The sequence below is a fragment of the Meriones unguiculatus genome, chromosome 10 (genome assembly GCF_030254825.1).
Source record: "Meriones unguiculatus strain TT.TT164.6M chromosome 10, Bangor_MerUng_6.1, whole genome shotgun sequence".
Taxonomy (NCBI): domain Eukaryota; kingdom Metazoa; phylum Chordata; class Mammalia; order Rodentia; family Muridae; genus Meriones; species Meriones unguiculatus.
The window spans coordinates 43,634,797-43,658,545 of NC_083358.1; the positions used below are offsets into that span (position 1 = coordinate 43,634,797).

General features: G+C 53.6%; 1 protein-coding gene across 6 annotated transcripts in view; it reads right to left on the bottom strand.

Moving 5' to 3' along the window:
• Adgrl1 (adhesion G protein-coupled receptor L1) overlaps window positions 1-23,749 on the bottom strand; it is a 41,177-nt gene that overhangs the window by 12,495 nt on the left and 4,933 nt on the right. For 2 of the 6 annotated variants that reach the window (XM_021632244.2, XM_021632245.2), the window contains exons 2-5: window positions 13,847-14,008; window positions 10,393-10,606; window positions 6,492-6,601; window positions 3,250-3,264 (exon numbers count right to left, since the gene is read on the bottom strand). In XM_021632244.2, the coding sequence (XP_021487919.1) occupies window positions 3,250-3,264; window positions 6,492-6,601; window positions 10,393-10,606; window positions 13,847-13,916 (409 nt within the window). In that variant the 5' untranslated portion in view covers window positions 13,917-14,008. Of the gene's footprint in view, window positions 1-1,072; window positions 1,158-3,249; window positions 3,268-5,147; window positions 5,289-6,491; window positions 6,602-10,392; window positions 10,607-13,846; window positions 14,009-23,749 lie in introns of those variants that run through there. The other 4 variants (XM_060392380.1, XM_021632246.2, XM_060392381.1 and 1 more) reach the window with 4 other exon arrangements.

Here is a 23,749-nt window from a genome sequence, read left to right on the forward strand (position 1 = left end):
GGGAGAGAGAGGCATGTTGGTCACACGGTGGGGAGGAAACCATGCTGTCCCCTCCTGCTGCTGCAGTCATGGTTGCTTGGTCGGGCTGGTGATGGGAAGGGGTTTGTGGGCTGGAACTCCCGCCCTGCCCAGCTGCCCCTCTCCCTGGAGCTGTGAACCCTGGAGACCATCAAGAGCAGGGTTAGTGTAGGAAGGTGGGTGCCCTCTTCCCTTCCTTGGCTGCTAGAGACCCCACAGGCTGGGGACAAAGGATTTGGCCGGAGCTCTCCCAGACTGGGTACGAGAGGGATAGGGAGGGGGGTCCTCTGCTGCAATGCCACCTAGCCTCAAGGTTCAGGTATCAGCACTCTGGCCTCCCTTCTCTGCCTCTATGGAAAACTAGGGGCTGGGATTCCATCCTTCACCAACCATGCAGGGATGGTCTTCAAAAACAAAAACAAAAACAAAAAAAACAACAAAAAACCACTTCACTTTCTTCCTCCTCCAAAAGCTGCAAGGTAGAGTGCTGTTTCCACACCCACTCTGGCAGCGAGGCTTAGGGCTCTCTAGTCTCTCCTCAGGTCCCTGATGCTGTCTGGGCTCCACTCAGCTGGGACCCGCCAAGTAGGTAGCTGAGGAAAGGAGGGAGGGAAGCAGCTCCCAGGTTAGGCTAGGGAGGAGTCCAGGTCTGCCCCAGCCGGCAGGGTCTCTGCTGGGTCAGGGTCAGAAGCACACACTGACACTGGTGCACAAGGGTGGTGTTGGGACATGGAGAATGACAGGACTCCCGGGACATTTGGGGTGAGGGAGCTGCGCAGAGGGAAGAGAGACAAGGAGGGGTGTGTGCATCCACAAAGTCCTGGCTCCAAGGGAGGCGCTCTGGAGACCACCTGGGAAGAAAAGGTTAGTGCTGGCGAGGAGAGAGGGGGTGAGCAGAGAATTCACTCCAAGGCCCAGGCCCGACTGAGAGTCCCTTCCAGGGGCAGTCCCAGGTCCAGCTCGGAGGGGGCAAGGGAGGGAACCAAGTGCTAGGATAAAGCCCCAGCCCACCCCAGCCAGCCCCCCACCTCCCCTGCCCCGGACCCCGATTTACCTGTGACCATCCCCGGCTCGGGAGGAGGGACCAAGGCAGCGCTGATGTCAGAAAGGTGGGGGGCCCCGCCCCACCCCCCCATTCCCTGAAAAGAGGAAAACCTCGACTGCATCTCGTTGGCACCACTGGCCTGCCCACCCTTGCCCCTCACAGCCCAGCACCACCTGTTCCTAGCCTACCCTCCTGATCCAGCAGGTCAGTGTGGCCAGCCCCCCCCAACCCCCTTCCCTGAGTACTGTGGGCCAGATGCCCTTCCCTTCAGGAGGGCTGGTGCCTCCTTCTCATTTCATGATAGAACCCACAGGCAGGCCAGGGCTGTAGGGTGTGTGCATGTGGGTCTATGGTGAATTCTCTGCTCCTGCTTGGTCCATCACCAAAGCAGCTAGCCCCAGGGGCACAGGGAGAGCTGGAACAACTTGGCACCAGCATAGTGGGCAGCCTCAGTAGTGATAGGAGCCAAGTCTAGTGCCTACTTCCAGCCTGACTCATCAGCAGGCTAACTTGGTTGGGGTGCAGTCTGTAGGCCTCCCTTGATAGCACTGGGCAACGTTGGCTCCAGGTCCCTAGGCACAAGGCAGCCATCAACACAGCCCCTTTAACAGGAGTTAAGCTTGGGCTCTGAGCCTTGGCATTCCCATCAGTTATGTCTGTACCCTCTGACCAGAATACCTGGGCCCCACCCTCTTTTTCTGTTCCCTGGATCTTCCCTTTATCCCATAGAGACCCCTGCCAGGGGTATGTGTTTATGAAGAGGGCCTGAGCTGGTCAGAGGGTACCAGGGGAGGAAAAACACAGTTAGAGGTCATTCCAAGGAAGGGGAAAAATAAGAAAGGTGCCAGGGGCCTTGAGCAGCAAGGACCCCTCCTCAGCACCCAGCTCCTAACACCTTGTCCCTCCCGTAGCCCAACCCGGAGAGGAGTTCCAGTGCCGTAGTTCCAAGCCTGCAAGAAGAGTGGCTAGTGCAGGGCTGACTCAGGAGAGCAAAGGAGGGACGGAGCCCAGGCCTCTGAGATGGGCAAGGCAGGAAGGAAAGGGGAGGGGAGCAGCTCAGAGGGACCCCGCCCACCTCCCTGGCAGGGGATCCTCCACAGACCACCTTAATTTCAAGGTAAAACCATTTCATTGTTTGTCCATTGCCTCCTGCCCTACTACTAGCAGGTCACCCTCCACTCCCTAGCCCATAATGGATAGCCTCATCCACCAGTGTGGGGCTCCCTGCAAGAAATTATGGGGCCTGTGGAAGTCCCCAGAGCAAGTCTGTGACCCCATCACCCCTCCCTGGTCCTCTCCCACATCAGCCCGGAAGAAACCCTGACTGCAGCTTTGCAAGTGTGCAGAGACAGAACCCACTCCCACCCTCTCCAGGAAGCCCTCCCCCCCACCCCCATCCCAGGGGTTTGGCAGGCTGCCCCCTCCCAGGGGATTGGGATAGCTGACAACCCTCCTCAATACTGAACCCGACTGGTCAGGAGGGGTGGAGGGTGAGGAGACTGGTTCTCTGTACTCCACAACAGCTCTGGGCCTTGGAAACGCCAAACCAGAAGAACTTAGGCCACCAGGAGCCAGAGAGGAGAAATCTGGTCCCCAAAGGAAAAAGTGTCCCTTCCACCCCACCACCCTCTACCAGAAAATACTTTGCAAAAGGTACTAGGGGAAAGGAGAGAGAAGAGGAGAGAGAGAAAGAGAGAGAAGGAGCAAGGGAGGGAAGAAGAGACAGAGACCGAGGAAGAGAGACCTGTACCGGTGCCTGTGGAGGCTGGGGTGTCCCTCCCCCCCACCCGCCTGGAGGCTTACACATTTCTCCTAAGGGAGGCAAAAGAAATGAGAGATGAGGTCAGGTGCCCTGCAGGGACCAGGGACCCGAAGAGGTACAGAGGGAGGTGAGAGGAGAGAGAGAAAGAGAGACAGGAGAAGGGTAGGGTGAGTAGCTTGCCCCGGCTCAGGGAGGAGCTTCGGTGAATATCTGGAGGGTGGAGAAGGCCGTGGCCGTGACCCTGGCCTGGGTGGTGCTGCAGCACCAGGGCCAGCCCAGCTGTGCTGGGAGGACACCCGGGGCAGGGAAGTCACTGGACCAAGTAGGGGCGGGGAGAAGAAGGGTGGGAGGGCGGGCCACATGAGTATGGTACAGGTGGAACAAAGTGTGAGTTAGGGGTTAGCATTGGTAACAGTGCGTTTACCTTTCTGCTCCACTTCTACTTTAAGCATCGGAAGAGAGAGAGAAAACAAATTGAAAAAAAATGTGCAAGAAAAAAAGAGAAAAAAAAAGATTAAATTGCTTTCGTTTCTTTTCTGGCCACACGCCCCCTCTTCCTGTCTTTCCTCCTGCTTTCCCAACCCCTTCCGTAGCATCATTTCAGCCCCCACCCCCAAGTCCCTTCTTTTGGGGTAGGATGGGGGTGAGAGGGTGTTGAGGAGACAGTGAGAAGGAACAGGGGAGACACACAGGAGGGAAGAGACAAAGAGACTGGGTATGGTACAGACGGGCAGGCAGACAGAGCCCTCGGGCAGGAGGGGCCCTGGTGTGAGGAGGAGCCCCGCTGATAGGAGCTGAGCTCTGGCTATAGGGCAGCCAGGCAGTGGGGACCATAGTAGGCTCCTCTTCACCCTGTATGCTGAAGTCCCTGCTAGAACCAGGGGCCGAGAGAAGGGAGTCTCTGGGGCCTGGGTACCCCTCTCAGCCAAGAGCACAGGCTGAGGCCCTTCCCCTCTGAGTAGACCCCACCTGAGTCCAGCTGTTTCCCTAAGCCCTCCACACCCCTGAAATGCACAAAGAGAGGGCAGTAGAGCCAGACACAGAACAACAGAGGCAGGCAGGCAAGAGCCCCTGGCCTCGGACAGAGCCAGGGTAGGGGAGACAAGAGGCACAGAACTGGAGGGGACACGGACTGGGCTGGACAGCACATGGCAGACAAGCTCCTATACTCTCAGGGGGTGGGCTCAAGGTTCAGCTGCTCTGCCCAGTCCACCAAGGGCCCAGGAACCCTAGCTGTACCCTGCCCTGCCCACCGCCCTTGATGACGCACAGGTGGCACCTGGGGAGGAAGGGAGAGTTAGGCTGTGCTCAGCTGCAAAGCAAATCCAGTGTTAGTCCAATGTCTGGGGTTCCCACACTCCGGTGACACCACCCCCAAGCTGTGGGAGCCCTGGCCCCCCACCCCTGCCCCACCATCACCAGCACTGGGGTCACCCCAGCCTCTGAAGCCCAAGGCCTGTGGCTGACCAGGTCGATCCCCTCCAGGCACCCTGCTTGAGTTCTGCAGGGACCCTGTCTGGCTCCCCAGCGCCTCACCCAGGGCCTAGCACTCAGGATATGCTCAGAGAAAGTTATGGAAGTGTGTCCCTGGCTTCTCTGGCTTCCCCCTAGCTTTAGTTATTCTTGAACCCCAACCCCAAATATCTGGGGGGCCAGGAGCTAATTTAGCTGTGCCTACTAGCTCTGCCTGCCCGGGAGCACCAGTGGTCAACCTCCCACGACACCCGCCCTGCCTGAGCACTGTCTTCAAAGGCTCATCTGCATTCCCCTTAGTCTAAAGCTGCCACGATGCCCGGGCACCTTCAACCTCCAGCCCATCTTCCTGGGTTGTGCTCCTGGGCCACACAAGGGGGCTTGGCTCCAGGTCTGAGCTCCACCACAGGTCCTGTGGCCTCTTCTTTTCTTGTATCTTGGTTTGGACTTTGGACCTGGACCAGGGACTTTTCCAGCCCTGTGTCCTGCCTGCTCTGGAGATTTGGGCTCATTATATGTTGCTGTTCTTATTGTGATTACCAACCACGGCAATAATAGTAACAGGATAGAGGTGAAGCGTAGTCACAGTGACAGCAGCCAGTGCTCCTGAGGGTGCAGTCAGGCCTTCCAGGACCCTGTCTACAGCTTGGGAAACTGAGGTTCAGGAGACATGAAGCCACACAGAAGAGGCCATGCAGCTGCCATTCCCTCAGAACCTATGGCCCGGGGCACAAAGGAGCTTGAGTCCCATGCTGTCTAATTCCTCAAAGCACTCAGGGCACACTTTTGACCCCCTCCCCCACCATAGAGGAGTTAAGAGGCTCAGGTGGCGGGAAAGAGCGTCCGTACCATCACTGAGCACATCTTGAACCAGGTTCGGGGCTGGGCGCTGGGGGGGTGAAGTCGCAGCCTCTGCCTTCGGGGCTTTGCTCCTGGGAGCAGACTCTGGCCGCAGGGCCAAGCGCTTGCCACTCCCGATCTCCAGGACTCACGCCTCCGTCTGCAGCACCCGGAGAAATTTTTAAGTCATTTGCTGCAGGTTTCAGAGCCAGACAAGTCAGGAGCCAGGTTGAACCTCTTGCCTTCTGCCCAGCCCTATGTGTTAGACTTGTCACTTCCCACCTCCCTCCCTGCTGCCCCAGCTGTGGGTGGGCAGTGTCCCCAGTGCTGTGGGGAGGCTTCAGGGAGCAGACAGGCATCCCCCTCAGGCGGTAGAAGAAGGCCTCAGGCACTGAAAGGAAAGGGCGAAGACTAAAAGAAGAAAGTTACAGGAGCAGTAAGTGACCCTGTTCACCCATCATCCTGGCTTCACCTGCAAGGAGAAATCAAAGGTTGGAGGGGTGGGGGTTGGGGGGAGCTGGTTGGGAGGGGAGAGGAGGGAGAGTTATGAGGTCTCCTGCTCCCCTGCCCCCTCACTTGGACACCCTGACGATCCTGCCTCCTCCCCTTTTGCCTAAAGGCCCTCCCTACCTCCAGGCTGGCTATGTGAAGCCAGGTGAGAGGACAGAAGGGGCAGTGGGAGGAGGAGGGAGGAGAGTGGGCAGGAAGACTGGTGATGCTACCGGGTGTTGAGGATGAACAACCCTCTCTATCTGCTTCCCTTGGTCAGATGTAGTCGGGCTCCCAAAAACCATCTTCTCAGGGGGCACTGTCAGTCCATCATGGCGGCACTTCCTTTGCAGACAGGAAGTGGTCTCAGGGTAATAGATAAACCAACCAGTAGTTAGCAACCTTGGAAAATGTCTTTGGCTTCCATGATGTGGAATGGCAGGAGGGTGTGTGTGGAGGAAATTGAGAAAGGAGATGATGAATGGGACAGAAGATCTGGTGTGTCCATGGTCAAGGGAACAAAAGGGTATGAGGCAGGGAGAAAGAGCAGTTGCAAGGCTGGAGAGAGATGCTGTAGGAGTGTGGCTTTGAAGGGCTTTAGCAAGCAAAGAGCGTGTGAGGAAGCAGGGAGTGGGAGATGACAGGAACTGAAGATGTCTCTACAGGAGGGACAGAGTCTGTGGGGTGGGCGAGCAGCCACCAAGTGTGGACAAGTGTCTGTGAGAAGAATGTGTCAAAGTGGGAGCAAGCCTGCTGTCCCCTGGGCCCATCCCCGTGGATGTGTGCACATGTGCTGGGTCAGGGTTCCCCTTCCTTGCTCCATGGGGTAAGGGCCCCAGAGAGCATGAGAACAAGATAACTCACTGTAAGGGACACAGTCGTACTGCACCTCCAGGTACTTGTAGGTTCCAGGACAGGGGTCAGGAAAGGCATCAGAGCCGGCCACCACCACACACTGGGTCCGGTTATTACACCTACAGACAGAGAAGGGAAAAGGGGCTAAGAAAAATGGACTCAGACACAGAAGGCTCTAGGGTCTGGAGGCAAACATACAGCTCCCAATGGAAAGGTGTTGCGGAATGGGTACACTGGAGTGCTGGCTTGCTTCCTGCCTGCCCTCTTTCCCACAGGTGTCTGAGAAGACCTGCAGCCAGCACAGCCAGGAAGACTATTGAATCTCTACAGAGAATTCACTGACCCCAGGTCCTGCCAGCCTCCCAGGGACTAGTATGGAAAAGAATGCCTATTTTACAACTAGAAGATGCCATCACAGACACTCAGCCACACTTGGTGGCTGCTCACCCACCCCGCAGGCCCTGTCCCCACCTGTGGGGGTGTCTTCAGTTCTAGTCATCTGCCTAGTCCCTGCTTCTTCCCCTTACTTGCAGCAACCATCCGTGCCCAGTTAAGGTGTCATCCCCATTATCGGCTAGGCTGGGTATGTTTCTAGGCATGCCTGGAAGGGTCTCACCAAAGAGAATTAACCCAGGCAGATAGATCTACCCCAAATGTGGGCAAATCCATTCCACGGCCTGAAAGCCTAGACTGATGCAATAAAAGGGGAAAGGGGAAAGGCAGAATACCTCCCTCTCTGCTTCCTGGTAGCCATGATGTGAAGAGCCATGGTCGGTCACATAGCCCCTACTGTGATGGCCTGAATTCTGAAATCAAGAGCCAAAATGAACCGTTCCTTAAGTTCTCTCTGTCAGGTACACGGTCATGGCCACAGAGAAGAAACACAGCCATCACCATTCCTAGTCCTTGGAGTGGCCAGGCACATAACTTGAGCCTGGAGGTGATGGTGCAGTTCCATCGCTTGGGAGGCAGAGGCAGGCACACCTCTAGTTGGAAGCCAGTCAGGCCTACAAGAGTGAGTTTCAGAAAAGCCAGGGCTATACAGAGAAACCCTGTCTCAAAACCACAAAACCAAAAACGCAAGCAAATAAGCAGCTTGAATCTGCTTCTAGTTCTTCTTGGGAGCAGGAAGTGCACAGAGGAAAACAGTAGGAGGCTGGGGAGTAAATAAAGGAGGCATGGCAGGGCACAGCAATCCTGGCCCTCAACAACGTGCTCCACAGAATTTATAGAGTGTGTACAAATCCTCAACACACAGGTTCACAGCCGCACTGCCATCATCCACCAACAGGGGGAGATAACCCAAAAGCCTGTCCAAGGAGGAAGGGGTGAATAAAATCCAGCCTGTTTGAGATGTTGGTGGTATCACTGGCACAGTTGCCTGGTATAATGTGGCCTGTACACATGACGGAACGGTATCTGGCCATGAAAAGGTCTATAGTGCTGACTAATGTCACATGAAGGATAAGTTTCCACAGCGATGCTGAGGGAAGGCTGCAGGGAACAGGTTGGTGTGGGGCAGGCAAATCTCTGAGCAAAGAACAGAGAACGGGGCAGCAGGTAAAGCAGCTGGGAAAGGACATGTGGTTTCCTTTTGGGGTGATGGAATTCTCCAGAACTAAGTTGAGCCAGTAAATGCACAAAATGTCACCAAAAGCATTCACTTTACAGCTGTTAATTTCAGGGGGTATGTGGTCCAGTGACAGGCTGCTCAGGCAGTATGGAGCAGATGCTGAGCTGCAGCCCCAGCTCCTCTGGGAGAGTGGGTGTGTGTCCATCTCTAAGGGTGGAACTCCAGGAGGTAGAAACAGTAAGGGCCAGGGAAGTTTCGTGCCCACTGTCCCATGTTATCTGTCAAAGCAGCTTAGCTGCAACCCTGAGAGACAGAGTTGTAGCATTCAGAGAGGAAGCCAGGTTGAAGGGCCCCAAATGCCCTCCCCACAAGGCTCCTGAGGCACCTTCACACTCCCTTGCCCCTGTAACTGAACTACTCAGCCTCCTGTGTGGAGGGGAACAGAAATGACTCTGTTCTAGCTGCCGTGGACACAGTGGGGAGGAACCAGGGTGCACTCAAGGAAGAGGGTGGGGTTTAAGTCACATCCACATATCTCATCTGGAAGCTAGATGAAATATCAGGAGAAAGGGGGCAAAGGGGACAAGACAGCTCCAGCCCTGCATACTCTGAACCACCCAATGTCTTCCCAATGTCCTGTGAAGCTCTTGGTGTCTTCCCCTCCTCTGTCCCCACCCCACTTCCCCGTATGCTGCTCCCAGCCTTCCTTCCTCTTCTACCACGCTACATTTCAAGGGTGAGCCCTGAACTCTGACATCTCAGGCATCAAGTGAGTTCCTACTGTGTATCTGGCCAGAGCCACAGTGGCAAGGGACAAGTCTGTTGTCCCTGTCAGGCCAGTGGGTAGAGTTAGGAAGGACATAAGATAAAATACCAAGCAAAGACACAGTATCTGATGGAAATGTGCATGGAAGGCAGGGCCCTAAAGGGATCAGGAGTAGGGTAGGAGCCTGCAGTTTCAGAGTGTGCAGAAGTGCTCAGCCACAAGGAAGCAAAGGACAGCCACTTGGATCTCAGGGGTAGCATTCTAGGCAGAAAGAACAAACAGCAAGGATATACTTGTGTTTCCAATCCCCTCCCTCCCCCCCAGCGGTTGGCTTTGCCACTTTCCTGCTAACAGGCCTGGTACCTGCAGCCCACAGACCCTATGCAGGGTGTGAGAGATCAGAACAGGAAGCTGGGAGCCTTTGGGCTACAGGGTACAGGTGTGTCTGTTTATTTTGCAGTACTGAGAACTGAACCCAGAAAGTACTCCAGAGTGAGCTGTCTCCCATGGCTGGAATTGTGTGAGTGCATAGGGAAGGAGGGTCAGTGGTCAAGGCAGGCCACACAGGGCCAGTCTACTCAAGAAAGCTTTGGCTTTTGCAGAGAAAGGTGGGAACCAGAGAAGAGTCCTAAGCAGAGGGGTAGGATCCAACTTGGGTGTTCACTGGTGCCCACTGGCTTCGTAGGAAAAATGAACTATAAAAGACTAGATGGTGGCAAGGAGAGCAGGCAGGAGAACCTGTCTTATGGAGAAGCCAAAGGCTCTGGGTGGGCTGGCGGTTCAAGTATGTTCTGAGAATTTTGGTTTCTTTAAAAAACACAGAAATATGTTTCCATTTTAATCCCAGGTGTGGGATATGGGTTTTTTGCAGCAGCTGACTGTGATTTGCCTCATGCTCTAGCAGAGACGTGGTTTTACCAGCTGCAGATTGTGTGATGTTTGGAATTCTGGGGACTTTTCAGAGGGTACATAAATGCTAGGCCCTGAGGAGGATGGTGGGATGTTGTTGGTTGGGGTTTGTCAAGCAGTCATGTGCAAAGAAACAAGAAATTAGATATCCTGATGGCAAAGATGAAACCTGCCCCAAGAAGCTCCAGACCCCCTATCAGCTGGAAGAATTCTGACGACAGCGCTGTCCCCTTTCCTCACTGTACTTTTTTCTCTCATATCTAATGTTAGGAGTTGAACAGCAACCAACAGGTCTTGGAATAAGTTTCTGGAGGTGGCAAGAAGGATGGGCAAGTGTCTATGGCACTGGTTCTCAAACTATAGGTTGCAACCCCTTTGGGGGCGGTTGCATATCAGCTATCCTGTATATCAGATATTTACATTATGATTCATAAGAGTAGCAAATTATAGTTATGAAGAAGCAGTGAAAATAACATTACAGGTGGGGCCACCACAACATGAGTAGCTGTATTAAAGGGTCACAGCACTGGGAAGGTTGAGAACCACTGTTCTAATGGGGTGAGTGGGTTAGGGACACTGCCCATGGGAAGCAGTTCATCTCACTTGCTGTCTGTGATCAGGGAACGCCTGTGAGACACGTGGAGGTGAGAGATCAGGTTTACCTTTGTGACATGATTTTGAAGGCATCAGGCAGGTAGCACTGCACGTTCTCCATCTGGAAAGGGTCGGCATCGCAGATCTTGTCATCTGTGCGCCCGTAGTTAGCATTCTCCACCATGATGACGTCACTGCCTGGGCACCGAAGCTCGATGGGGTAGCCTTCACATGCTAGCTCCCGGCGCATCAATCCAAATGGGAGCCCAGCCCGGCTCAGGCCTGCAGAACAGTTGGTGACAGTGTCAGAGTCATCAGGGAAGAAAGAACCTGCTGGCTCAGCCAGGTTTAAGAAACTGGTTATGTGAATGTCGACCCTATTAGACTGTGAAATGGCACTGAGTCTTAACCCCTGTGGAGGAAGGGGTAACCTGGTCCAGGGAGAGCTGATCCTTCTTCACCTTATAACGCCCTGCCTGGTAAGAAAAGAGTGAACATTATCTCGGAGGTTGTGGATCAGCCACAACTGTGTGGCCCTAGATTCTTTCAAATCAAGTTTTTCCATTTGTGTGTGTGTATGTATGAACGCACATGTGGAGCTCAGAGGGCAACTTGGACCTTTTACCAATGGTTCTGGGGACTGAATTCAAGTTAGGCTTCATGGCAAACAGCTTAATCAACCTGAGCCATCTCACTAGCCCTGCCCCTCAGAATCAGATGCTGAACTGAAGAACCAAGTACTCACAAAGAGTGTGGAGATAGTGTCACTTGGATTTTTCTCAACTACTAAACTGAGGCAGGGTCTCGAGGCCTCTGCTGGACTCAAACTTGCAATATAGCCTTGAACTGACTTTCCTGCCTCCACTTTCCACGCTGGGACTATTGGCATGTGCCAGCACACACACACACATAGACACACACACACACACACACACACACACACACACACACACACACATTTCCCCCTTGAGACAGGATCCCAGGCTGGCCACAAACCTACAGTAATCTTCCTTCCTGCCTCAGCCTTGCAAATGCTGGGACAATAGACACATACCACCACATCTGGCTTGGAGATGTTTTTACAGTGAAAATCAATTTAAAATGAGGCTCTCAAAGAGGGCTCCGAGCCAGTCTGACAAGGGTCCTTACAAATAGAGAGCATTTGGGGTATATTTTATTGTTACTGTTGTAATACTAGTAATAGAGGCCAAGGGCTCTAGCACACTTTTTGTTCTGAGAAAGCATCACACTTGCTCAGGCAGACTGGCCTTGAACCGTGATTCTCCTCCTTCAGCCTCCTGAACAGCTAGGACACCAGGGCGGTGCTGCTACTCTCCACTAAAAGAGGAAGACTGCAGACGTGAGGGACCTCAAGTGAGGAGACCCCAGCAGGAGCCAGCTGGGCTGAGGCCACTATGGCAGGCCTTTGTTCTCCTGAATGTTGGGATGAAGAAGGCTGTGGCAGTTTTAGCAAACAAGTCCCCTGATGAGAGGCTTTAGGGTGGGGTCCTCTGGAGGGGTGGCTGCCATGCAGGTAAACAGACCTACAAAGGGGCTTCAGCTGAGACTGGGGATGGCAGCACAGGATGTCACAACAGAACTGTGCAGGGCCTCACTATTCTGTCACACACCTTCTCTTGACTGGCAGATTCTGTCTGTTGCAAGAGCTATTTCTGAGCACAGTAGCTTCTGTGGGTGCTACCGGCCCTCCGATTGCACTTGTCACAACTGAGAGTGGCCCTGAGGACCTCCCACCACTACCACTGCACAAGGAGCAGGCTGAACCTAATGTCTGGAACCCAGTTCTAGAGGATCTAGCACCTGTACAGACATACAAGCAGGCAACACATCGATCAACGCAAATAAAAACGCATTCTACCACTGACCTATACCTGCCTGTTTTGTTTCTTTTTTTGGAGGTAGGGTCTTGCTGTGTAGCTCAGCCTGGTTTGGAACTTGGGAGTCCTGTTGCTTCGGCTTCCCCCAAATTCTCAGATTTTAAGCATGTGTCACCAAACCCAACCTTTTGCATGCTTTAAGTCCTGATAGCCACTAGCAGTAGCTTCCCCAGGCCTTGTTTTCCCAGGCCGTAAAATGGGTACCCACAGGGTCAGGATCATACGGCAGGGATTCTAGACCAAGGGAGGTTTTCTTTGTTTTGGTTTTTTTGGCTCACACACAGCCACAAGTGGCTTCAAAGTCTAAATAGTAAAGGCTAGCCTTGAACTCCTGATCCTCCCCTTCCATCTCCAAATGCTGGGGTCACAGGGGGTAGCAGCACACTCAGTCAGGAATTCTGAGCATGTTCCTTCACACCAAAGAAGGGTCCCTCTGTAACAACCAGAGCTACACAGCACAGCTTAAGTCCCAACTCTGCTGCTCCCTGGCCTGGCCTGGCTCCAAGTCCCTGGTCTCTCTCCGACTACCAGAGGTTCATTTACAGTTAATGTGGCTACTAATGTGCTGACAAGACACTTTTTTTTTTTGTTATGGGTGTTTCTCAGGAGCCAGTGGTGACAGGCTACCCTGGCAACCACCTTGGGACACCAGTTGCAGCCCAGCCACATGGGGTAAACAAAGGCAGAAACTACAGCTAAGTGCTGTGAAGGGTGCCTGTACTGGGGCAGCAGAGTCAAGACGGCCCCTTTCAAGATGGGGTCCACATACTGTTGACAGAGTCCCCAGGGGTTACAGCAGCCAGGCCCTTGGGTTTTTTGGGATGAGTAGAGCCCCAGTTGAGAGAAAGTTTCCCATGTGCTCCTGTCATGCCATCTGCTTCCTCCTCTAATTTTAGCTTCCCTAGTCAGAGAAGAAGGCCTGGGGGTGGAGGCTGCCTCACACGGGCTGGGGGTGGCGGCAGCCCCTTCTGGCCTGGCAGAGGCTGTACCCGGAACTTGGGTACTAGGGAGACTGGGTCAGTGACCAGCAGGTCCTGCCAAGGCTTCAGGACAAGGTTGACAACGTCCCTTCATCTCTGTGACTTTCCAGAGGACAGGGATCGCAAGGTAGGGGGAGGGAGCCCTTCTAAGAGGGGCCAAGGCCAAAAGACTCCTTCTTGGCTTCTGTTGCCCTGCACTGAATTGATATCCAACCTGGGATGGCAGCTAAGTGATGGACACGGGGCAGCCTGCTCAGGGCATTAACTGTGCCATACGCAGGATCCCAGGCCAGAGCTGGGTAATTAGTTGTTTTTAAATAAACGTCAGCAGGCATGCTTTAATTAAGCCTTGGTCCCAGTGAGCCTTGGAGGTGCCATGAATGAGAGGGAAGGGAGTAACAGAGAAAGAGGTGGCCCCCTGGAAGGCCTGTCTTGGTCCTAGGAGTCCCCCAAGCATGACAGCACCTGGTGCCCCGGCCTGCTGGGAGTTCAACACTCCTTAGTGGAGCCTGTTAAGGGTGGCATCACAAGGTTCCCTCTGGCCTGGTCCAGCTTCATCTGGGCAAAGGCTCTGGCCTGCAGAGAATTAATGTTACCCACCCTCCCATCTGTGTTTGGAGACCCAGCCCTTCCCCAGCACCTACCTTGGGTGGCAGAGGTGACAAGGATAGTTGTGACACAGAGACTCCAGAGTGCTGCAGCCAAGCGGGCCATGGCGAAGGCCAGGGGCGGGTACACGGCTCTCAGCGGACTGTGGGGGGGGCCTCGCCCCGCATCACCAGGGGACCACGGCCTAGCCCACCAGCCTGAGGGAAGACAGGGAAGTGATACAGAGCAGGCGCTGACCTTGGCAAGCCCAGGGGGCGCCTGTCTTCTGCTAATGGTGAGACCCTTCCTGGGCTTTCTGCACCTTGGGGGTGCACACAGCCCTGTTCCAGGGTCACCCTCACCAGCTCCCCAGTGGAGCCTCTCTGGGGACGGCTAGATAGGTCAGCATGGCTGCCAAGCACCCACCCACACCAAAGTTGTTTCAGCTTCATCCTAAAACCCTGGCCCTGTTCATTCCTCTCTACCACCATGCATCCTCATCCCTCAAGGAGGGCAAGGGGTGTCCAACCTGATTCCAGCCTCAGCTTTGGGCAGGAATCCAGCCCCGCCCCTAGCCTTTGCTTCCTGTCTCTCTGCTCTGGCAGCTAATTAGAATCCAGCTGGCTGGCGCCACAGATAGGGGACCAGGGACACCGAAGTCCCCTCTTTCCTTTCTAGGGGACTCTCGGGGTGAGTTGGAGACAGGCAGTCGGGATGGGAGGAGTGCTGAGGAGAGACAGTGGGGACCAGGGGTATACTGATGACCTCCTTGGCCATGAGCTCCTCCCAGGACATCAGTTCTGACTTGCTGTTTCTTCCTCCCCACCCTCTGCTCCTGTGACGTCTATACCCCAGTCCTTGGGGCCGTCACAGTCTAGAGCCATCACCTGCCAACAGCCTAAAAACACTCCTTCTAGGAAGGGCCCCCAGAGGAAAGAAACACCATGATCTAGCCCCAGCTATCACCCGGCCTGCCCCTTCCACTCCAACCCCCTATTGGGTCCAAATCTCTTCTTGCAGCCTGGGATCCCTCAACATAGCTCTCCTCCTCTTCCTCCCTCCTCCCATTTCAAAGTCCTTGAGAAACCACCTATCCATGACCCACTTAGTCCTCCTTCCCCATTCTGCTCCACCCAGGCCTGCCTTAGGGTCTTGGCATGTGTCTATTCCTCTATACTCCGGCTTACGAGTTCCGCACAGGGCTGGCCAACATTCTGCTCATAAGCAATTGTTTATCTTCGAAGGAAACTGCCCACCAAGAGATCTAGATATCTTTGTTCAGGATTGCCACACCCAACTTCTAGAGCTGGCCCTCCATTCTGAGAAATCCTATCTGTTGACTGAATCTCAGACCTATGGCTTCCCTTGCTGCCATCTCTCTCTGTGCGTAACCCTGACTCTGGCCCTCACCCTCCAGAGCTAAGGGATCAGTGACAAGACTCATCCCAAAGCACCACTTCCCTCTACTCCTCAGGTGCTACCCTGCTGACCTGGCAATCCCTGCTCTCTTTTCTGCTTGCTCAGCAAAGCTTGCAGCCCCCAAACACTGTCTAGGATGGTCTCCTATGATTCCCAGACAGGAGCTTCTCACTTGGAGCCCAAGCTGGGGGTAACCCTCCCTAATCCTGTGCTTATAAAGCAGCAGTTCACCAGCACCATCAGCCTGAGCTATAACGTCTGCTCCCGGCCACCCCTGAAATGACCTTCCTATAGTGGCGGGCTGTCAGACCTCCAGGTCTGTCTCCCCTGTGCACTACAACCAGCTCTCTTCTTACCACCGGGACCCCTGACCATCTAGCCACCTTCCTCCCTCATGCAGCCCAGACGTGAGTGGCCTGAGGTGCTTGTAGATGGTTTACACTGAGATATCTCTCCTCCGCACTCACCTCCCCCCTCCTTTCCAGTCACTGCAGTCTCCACCTGCCTCTTGCAGAGCTTCCTTTCCAGCTGTGCTAGTCCCAGAGACAGGGAGAAACAAAACTGCAGAGGGTTGGTTCACCACACTCACAAGACGCTATGGAAGCCACTGCCCCAGGTGAGTCCAGGCCCCTAAAGTCGACTCGTCTTGAAGTAATCTAGGGCCAGGCCTATGCTCTAGCACCTCCCAGCCTTACTCCCTCAGGGAGGCAAACCATTACACTGTTTTAAGAGCAACAATCTCCTCGTGCACAAAGTGGGCTTAGACCCTCATCAGGTGGGGACCCACGACACTCTCCCAAAAGGCTGCACCCTCAATGTGGAGACCGCAAAGGAAGTCACCATCCAGCTTATGACCTCAGACACTGCCAGAGGCTACCAGCGTACTCTCTAGCAGGATCAAATCCTGAGAAAGCCCTCCCAGCCACCAGGGGCAGCCACCTTCCACATCCACATCCCAGAAGGCCAGGCCCTTGCCTGCTCTTCCTCACCCTGTCCCAGCTCGGGAGCGAGTCAGGGATCTGTCCTCACTGTATCCTTTTATCTTAATACTCTACGCTTCCTGTAGGCAGGGGGATGTTGCGGTTTTTTGTTTTGTTTTGTTTTTTATTATTGCAACATAAGGGCTGGAGAGATGGCTCATGGGTCAAGAGCACTTGCCCTTGCAGAGGCCCCTGGTTCAGTTCCCAGAACCTACACGGTGACTCAGAACCACCTGTAACTCCAATTCCAGGGGGAGCCAATGCCCTCTTTTAACCCCTCAAGGTCACCAGGCAGAGAGACACGTATGTATGTATGTATGAGTGTACTGAACATAATACATACATGAGTAAGGTATACCTGTATACATTACATATAAAACATGACATAATCTAAACCATTCAAGCTGTTTTCTTCAAGCATGCAGATGGAATCTAGGGCCTCCTGAATTTGCTAAGCATTCAGTCTACCTGTGAGCTACACCCCGGCGTCCAAACCACTTAAGTATACAATAAGCGCTATTAATTATGGGGTCATTTTGGCTATTTGGCTTGGTTTTTTAATAACCCAAGCTGGCCTTAAATTCACATCAGTCCTCCTGTCTCCATCTCTTGCAAGCTAGGGTTACAAACATGCGCTGCTACATGCAGCTTCATTTACTGTGACCTCGCCACGGGGCTCTAGACTGCTGCCCAGGCTTTTGTGACCTCCTGCCTCAGCCTCCCCTCTAGCCGGGATTCCAGACACTCTTGGCCAGTGTGCCAGGACTCCCCCAGCAGCTGCTGGTTCCGTATTCCCAAGGCGGGTCCTGTGCACGCTAGGCAAGGGCTCTCCCACCACACTAGCCACACCCAGCCCTTTATTCTAGCTTTCTTAGGGCTGGAATTGTGCGCGCACTGCCAGACCTGGTCCTTTCTCCCTTGCAATGCTGAGGACTGGACCCCAGGCTGTGGGCCAGAAGCCAGCTTCCTTAATCATGGGTTAGACACATAACTGAAGGTGGGGCTGTGGAAAAGTTGACAATTTTTCATCAACTGCCTCAACATGCAAAGACCAAAAACAAATTCAAATCAAAGACACCAAGAACCCGAGGCTTTTCTGGCAGTGCTCGGCTGCACTGCAGCTTCCTTGTCCCTGGGCCCACTTCACTGGTCTTGGTTCTGAGGGTACCAAGGCATTTGTAGCATGTGCTTTGGCTGCCGTCCCCCTCAGCACCTATGACCCATGGAACTTGTCTCAAAGACTAGAGAGACATACGTGTGTGCTCTTCAGTGCTAACTTTTCTTTCAAATTTTCTGCATTTATAGAAATATTGTGGTTTAATTACAGGAAAGCAAGAGCTTTTAATATTTTTAATATTTTTCTATCACCATTCCTAAGCATGTAAGTATTAAATTAGTATGTCTTTGGATTTGTTTAATTTTTAAAAATTTTTTGAGGGAAATCTGGGAAGATAGATGACTTTGTAGTTAAGAGTGTGTACTGCTGCCCAGTGTGGTGGCCCACACCTGTAATCCTAGCACTTGGGAGGCAGAGGCATACAGATCTGTGAGTTTGAAGCCAGCCTGGTCTACATACTAAATTCTGAAACAGCCAGAGCTGCATAGTAAGACCTTGTCTCTAAAAAGCAAACAAAGATGAAAACTCTGTATGTGTGTTTATGCCATTTGTGTGCAGATGCCCACAGAGGGTGCTGGATCCCTCAAGAATTGGAGCCTTCGACAGCTCTGATGTCCTGTTGGGAATCGGTGCAGTCCCAGGCCGGACTAAAGCTTCCAGGAGGGGTTATATAGAGTCTGGCAAATGCCACACTATGTGCAGACAGCACCAAGCCCCCAACCCTGGTCTCTGGGGTCCTGGGTGGCAGGGACTTACTTTCTCATTGCTCTGAGAGACAGGCATGAACTGAAGAGACTGCAAGCTGGGCTTCTGTCAAGGGCTCCCTAGCCAGGATGCCGAGCGCCTTCCTGCCTGTTCTCACTCAGCCCTCCTGGGTGTGCACGAGAAGGGTCCCTGTGCCTCTTGTGTTCTTGTAAGGATGCCACCTATGCTCCCTGGTGGGGCCCATGATCAGATCGCACTTAACCTTATCCGTGTCGCTAGAAGCTCCCCAAACCTTCTTCTTGCCAGTGGGCACAGGTCTATCATTCCAGTTAGTTAGGAGGAGGAGACAAGAGGATCTTGAATTGAAGGCCAGTCAGAGCTAGAATGAGCTGAAGGCCAGTCTGGATACCTCAGACATTACTTACTATTCAAAATAAAATGTAAGCTGGGTATAGACACCTTTAATCTCGGTACTTTGGAGGTGTGAGTTTGAGGCCAGTCTGGTCTACACAGCAAAACTCTAGGCCAGGGTTACATATTTAATATACATTTAAATTATATTTTGATTATGTGAGTGCTGATGACAAAAGCACTGGATCCCTGAGGCAATTGAACTTGGGTTCTCTGGAAAGGCAGCCCACTTGCCCCTAACACGTGAACCACCCATCTCTCCAGCTTTCCAATGAATATTTGTAAAGGGGCCAGGGCACAGTAGACTATACAAATGTGTCTTGACTCATTCTCCACCTTAGCTTTTGATACAGGCTCTCCTCACCAACTGTGTAGAGTGCCTGGCTAGCAAGCTCCTCGCAAACTCTCCAGCCTCAACCTTCCTGTCCTCACTGGGGTTGTGGATGCACACGGCCACACACCTGGGGGTTAGGCCGGCCTTGAGCTGTGGCAATCCTGCCTCTGCCTCAAGTGCTGGGATGACAGGTGGTTGCAATCACACCTGGCTCCCACGTATCTCTCATTTAAGCACAACGATGGAGCCAGGGACCGCAGTACCCACTTTATGGAATCCTGTACCTTGTTAGACTTTCCTGGGCACCATCTCTGTCCAGCTTGGTCCCCTCCTCCCTGAACCTGACTCACCAGCACCTGAATCATCTCTGTCTCTCTTTTGCACAGAACAGTCCATGGCTCCTACCTTCCTTCCACTAAAGGCCTAAAGCCCTACTGAGCCCACATATGACCAGAGCAGAAAGTGTGTTGCCTACTGATTGGGTGCCTTGAAAGATGAAGACACCGCTCCCAGGCCCCAGCTGTGCTCATGTGTTATGAGAGGATGGGACCCTACGGCAGCAGCTCCCGGAACCAGGCGCGCACAGTACCTGTGCTCCATCTCACACCAGGTGACCCTAGGGAGACAGGGCTGGCGACTCAGCCTTGGTGGCAACCTGACCCTGGTGCATCCTCCAAGGGCCACACACCTGCCTCTGCTTGTGTCTGAGTTCTGCACTCGCCTTTAGCCGAGGGAGGCCATGTGCAGCGGGGCCTGTCCTCGAGTGCCCTAGGGCGGGGACAGGGAGTGTGACAGGAGGAGAAGCGGCTGCTGGAGGAGAGGGGGCGCCTGGAGCCTGCCCTAGCCTGCAGTTGCCACGGCAACCCTGTATGCTGAGTGGGTGGGAGTCTGGGAGTCTGAGGAGGGGTGACAGGAAACAAGAAGGGGGCGCTGGGCCCCTCCTGGCCTTACTTGCCCGACCCTGGAACAGTCACCCATTAGGCACCTTGTCTCCCGTTTGTGGCTGTGAGCCCACCTCCGCCTCCACTTCCAGGAAGCGGTGCTGGTGGGCCCTGTGGCAGGCACCAGTACCAGTCTGGAGTACAGCCCTGAGGTCTGGATCAATTCATTAGGCTCTAGGCTTCCTGGGCCCTGCATGAGAACTGACAGGGCTGGCTTGCAGATATGGAGCAGGTGCCGCAAGTGCTGGGCACTCAGTCCTTCTCCAACAGGGTCAGGATGAGGACAGGGTCCCCGCTGCATAGTCAGTACATCAGACTCACCAGACAGCAGCCTGGGCCTTCCCCAGGACAGCTGTACCGTGCCATCTCTGTCTGTCAGCCACTTCTCTGAAGACCTGGCTCCTGCCCTCACTCTCAGAAGTAAGGTCAGGGGTGGCCGGCCAGCACCTGAATCACTCTCTCTCCTGCTCAGAACACTCCCTGGCTCCCACCTTCTCAAATGCCAAAGCCCTCACTGAGGCCCCATGCACAGCCCTACCCCAGGACCTTTGCATAGACTGTCCCCCTCCCCACCAGTTACCTATGTCTACTGGGCTTTGCTCACACTTCCTCAGAGCACAGGAAGGTCCCACCAGTGCTCTGCCTTGCCTCTATTTCTTTCTTTTCTCCTGGTTCTACATCAAGGAACCTTGTACTGTCGTTATATGCTTCTTTTCTCTCCCACTGGACGTTGGCTCTACAGGGTTGTGTGTGAGTCTTCGTCCCAACACTCAGCAGAGCAGGAACTGGTATGTAATTATTCCGATTGAAGCTTCAGAAGGCTGCCCTAGCTAGAGGCAGAGGTGGGAGTGTCAGAAGGTCAAGGCCAGCCTGGTCTATGAAGTGAATTCCAAGCTACCCAGGATTAAACAGGTTGTGTGATTCTGCCTCAAAATAAATCAGTGAATGAATTTTTAAAAATGTAAAGGCTGGGGGTGTGGTTCAGTGGTGGCACCCCCTTCCTGGTGAGGCACTGGGTCTACCCCAGCGAGCCACCCACAACACCTGTATCCCGGGATACCTTTTCTCTAGTCTCCCGTCAATCTATGCCCTCTCCTGTATTCTCTACCCTTTCCACACCATGCCTCTGTGCTTTGTTCCCCAGGCTGTACTCAGGCCCAGCTGTTGATGGTCTGTGTTTCCCACAGCAAGGGCCTCACAGAAGGCCCTATCTCCAGCTACCATAGAGTCAGCCTCAAGCACACAGTAGGTCTTGTTCATTGATTAATAATGACAAAACAGATACAAAGACCCAGACATGTAGGAGGGGCCTCAAGACGGAGGCATCTCTGTCAGGAATGTGCAAAGGCCCCAAAGCAGCAATGTGCTGAGACACAGCTGGCGGTCAGCAAATGAAGCAGGAGTAGAAGGAAGTGAGGGTGGCACGTGCATGGCCTGAGTAGGGCCCTGGGATGACCCTGGCCTTTTCTGGGTGAGGTGGAGTATTTCTAAACAAAAGGAGTGCTTTCCACCAGAGAGTAGACTGTGTATGGATAGTGGTCCCAGGACTGGAGGGCACAGCACCCCTACTCGCTCCTTTCACCCACCACCAAAGCTAGAAACGCTTCTCATCTGCTGCTTTTCCTGCCCATCAGCCCTGTCCATAAGGCTGCTTCAGAAATACCATGCCACCCCATCTCCAGGGCTCAAGGAAGATCTAGATGCTCTGATCCCTTCGGTTATGAGGGTCCTGTCCCCTAGGGCTCCTCCCACAGGGCTAGCCCCACTTAGTCCAGGAACCCCACCAGACTCCAGCAACAGCAGGTCTCATGCTGAACCTCTCTACCCTCCACAGGCGAACCCCAGACCTCTCCAAACTGGTGAGCCTGAGGTCCAGCTGGGCTTGCTATCTGTGCTCAGCTATAAACACTTTCTCTTTCCTTTACTTGAACCCTGCTTCTTTCTCACCTTTCCCCTCAGGCTCTCCAGTCAGTTTCCCCTCCAGGCCACAGCTGGGAGGCCCCAACTCTAAGAAGCTATGACCTACCTGCCTGCCCACTCTACTCTCACCTATGGCATGCTAGTACCAGGGGAGCCATTCGGTGTGCTCACCTCACAGTGAAAACTGTTTATCCTAGTTTCACCTCCTGTGCCACAGCACAGCTGAAATCAGTGCTAGAAGCCGGGACCCTGAGCGGAGGACATAGAGGACACCTTTGTCCCCCTGACAACTGCATTCTGGGGGTGGGGGTGGGGGGAAGAAGCAGGATTCTCAGTAGGACAAAGGGACAAGCCCCAGACTAGCACCCTCAGGTCCAAGGTTCAAATCCAGATGGGATTTGAAAGCGGCACTTCCGGCTAAATGACAAAGTGTACATGCAGGTCACAGTTTGGGAATTCTATCTCTCAGCAGGGGCACATCAAGTGGCACAATATGGTTGTTAAGGCTCAGAAATGACATTTGGTTTGGGGCTGCAACAGCCCATAGTGGAGCACTTCCACTGCCTAGGATGTGGGAAGTCCTGGGTCTCATCTCCACTGCTTAAAGTAAATAAATAAGCAATCTTTCTGTCTGCTCTCCTGAACATCCACCATGTGTGACCCACACCAGGGAGCAGGAGAGAGGGCACTAGGAAGTCGAGTTGATCATGTTTCAGTGCAGTGGAAGATAAATCTAGAGAGACAGGATGGGACACCTTGTACTTTTACTTATTTTTATATTATATTAATGGGTGTTTGGCCGGCATGTATGTCCATGTGCCACCTATGTGTGGTGCCCATAGAAGCCAGGCCTGCCAATGGAGCCACAGACTGCTGCCAGTTGTCAGGGTGCTGGAAACTGAACCTGGGTCCTCTGGAAGGGCAGCCAGTGCTCTTAACCATTGAGCCATCACTCCCTGTAATCACTGAAACAAGCACACTTGCCCAGGGTGATACTGCAGCTACGTGCTGTGAAGGGAAGAACAGAGTCCTGCAGACATCCACGGAGGGAAAAGCCCTTTTAGGCTTGTGCAAAGGTTGAGCAAAGGTTCTGGGGCACGACTGTGCTCACACAACAAGTCCAGGGAGAATAAGGAAATGAAAAGCAGCCAGGAAGCGGCCAGACTCAATTTCCCCAATGGGGCTGCCCTCAGTTGGGGCGCTCTGGGGCAGGGGCTGCCAACCATGGTCTGACCACTACCCATTCTTGTCTGCAGTGAGTTAAGATGGTCCCCTTACATTTTTAGGGGTGAGGAGAACGTTGACCTTACAAGAGAGACAGTCCAGAAAGCCCACAGACACCCCCTCCCCTTGCTGGGGGTGGGACTCTGAGCAGGCTGAGGCAAGAGGATGGAAGGGTTGTATGGCCAGCTTGGGACACAAAGAGAGGGGAGGGGGTGGAGAGGAAGACTAGCATGTCCATCAGGACCCAACATCAGGTACACCACTGGGTCACTAATAATGGCTCGCAGTCCACTTGTGACTCTGAGGCAATTTTTTTTAAGCCCACGGGGGGGGGCACTGTTTATTCTTAGCTGGGGGTGTGTGCAAAGCTATTTTTAGTCTCCAATTTATTGACTAAATTGTTATCCTCCCCTCACTTTGGAGGAGGAGGTAAGCATGACCAGGAAGCCTGGTTACTGGCTCCCCTGGGCTCAGAGAAACCTAAACCAGGTAGAGGATCCCATCCCAGAGAGAAGCTGGATCAGTGCCGGAGGGACCTGGGAGCAACTGCTCAGACCCTGACTCAAGGATTCCCAGCTTCCTGGTGAGGGATAGGGGTTCCTCAAATTCCCCCTCCAGGACCTAAACCCTGCAGTACACAGTCATTTGGAGCCATGTCCTCACAAAGACACCCTCACACACAAAAGGTACCTTTGGGTACAGTGAGATTAGACCCAGATGCGTCCAGGACTGCAGAGGAATGTCATGTAACTAACCCAACCCAGGCCTTGCTTCTGAAAAGGGGGCCAGGTCAGAGGGTATGGCACAGGGTCTTCAGTTCCACTCAGTGAAGTGTGCCAGCCTGCCTGCCTCCCTCTTTCCTTCACTTTAGAACATTATTTTTATTGTTTGCAATCATGTTTGTATGT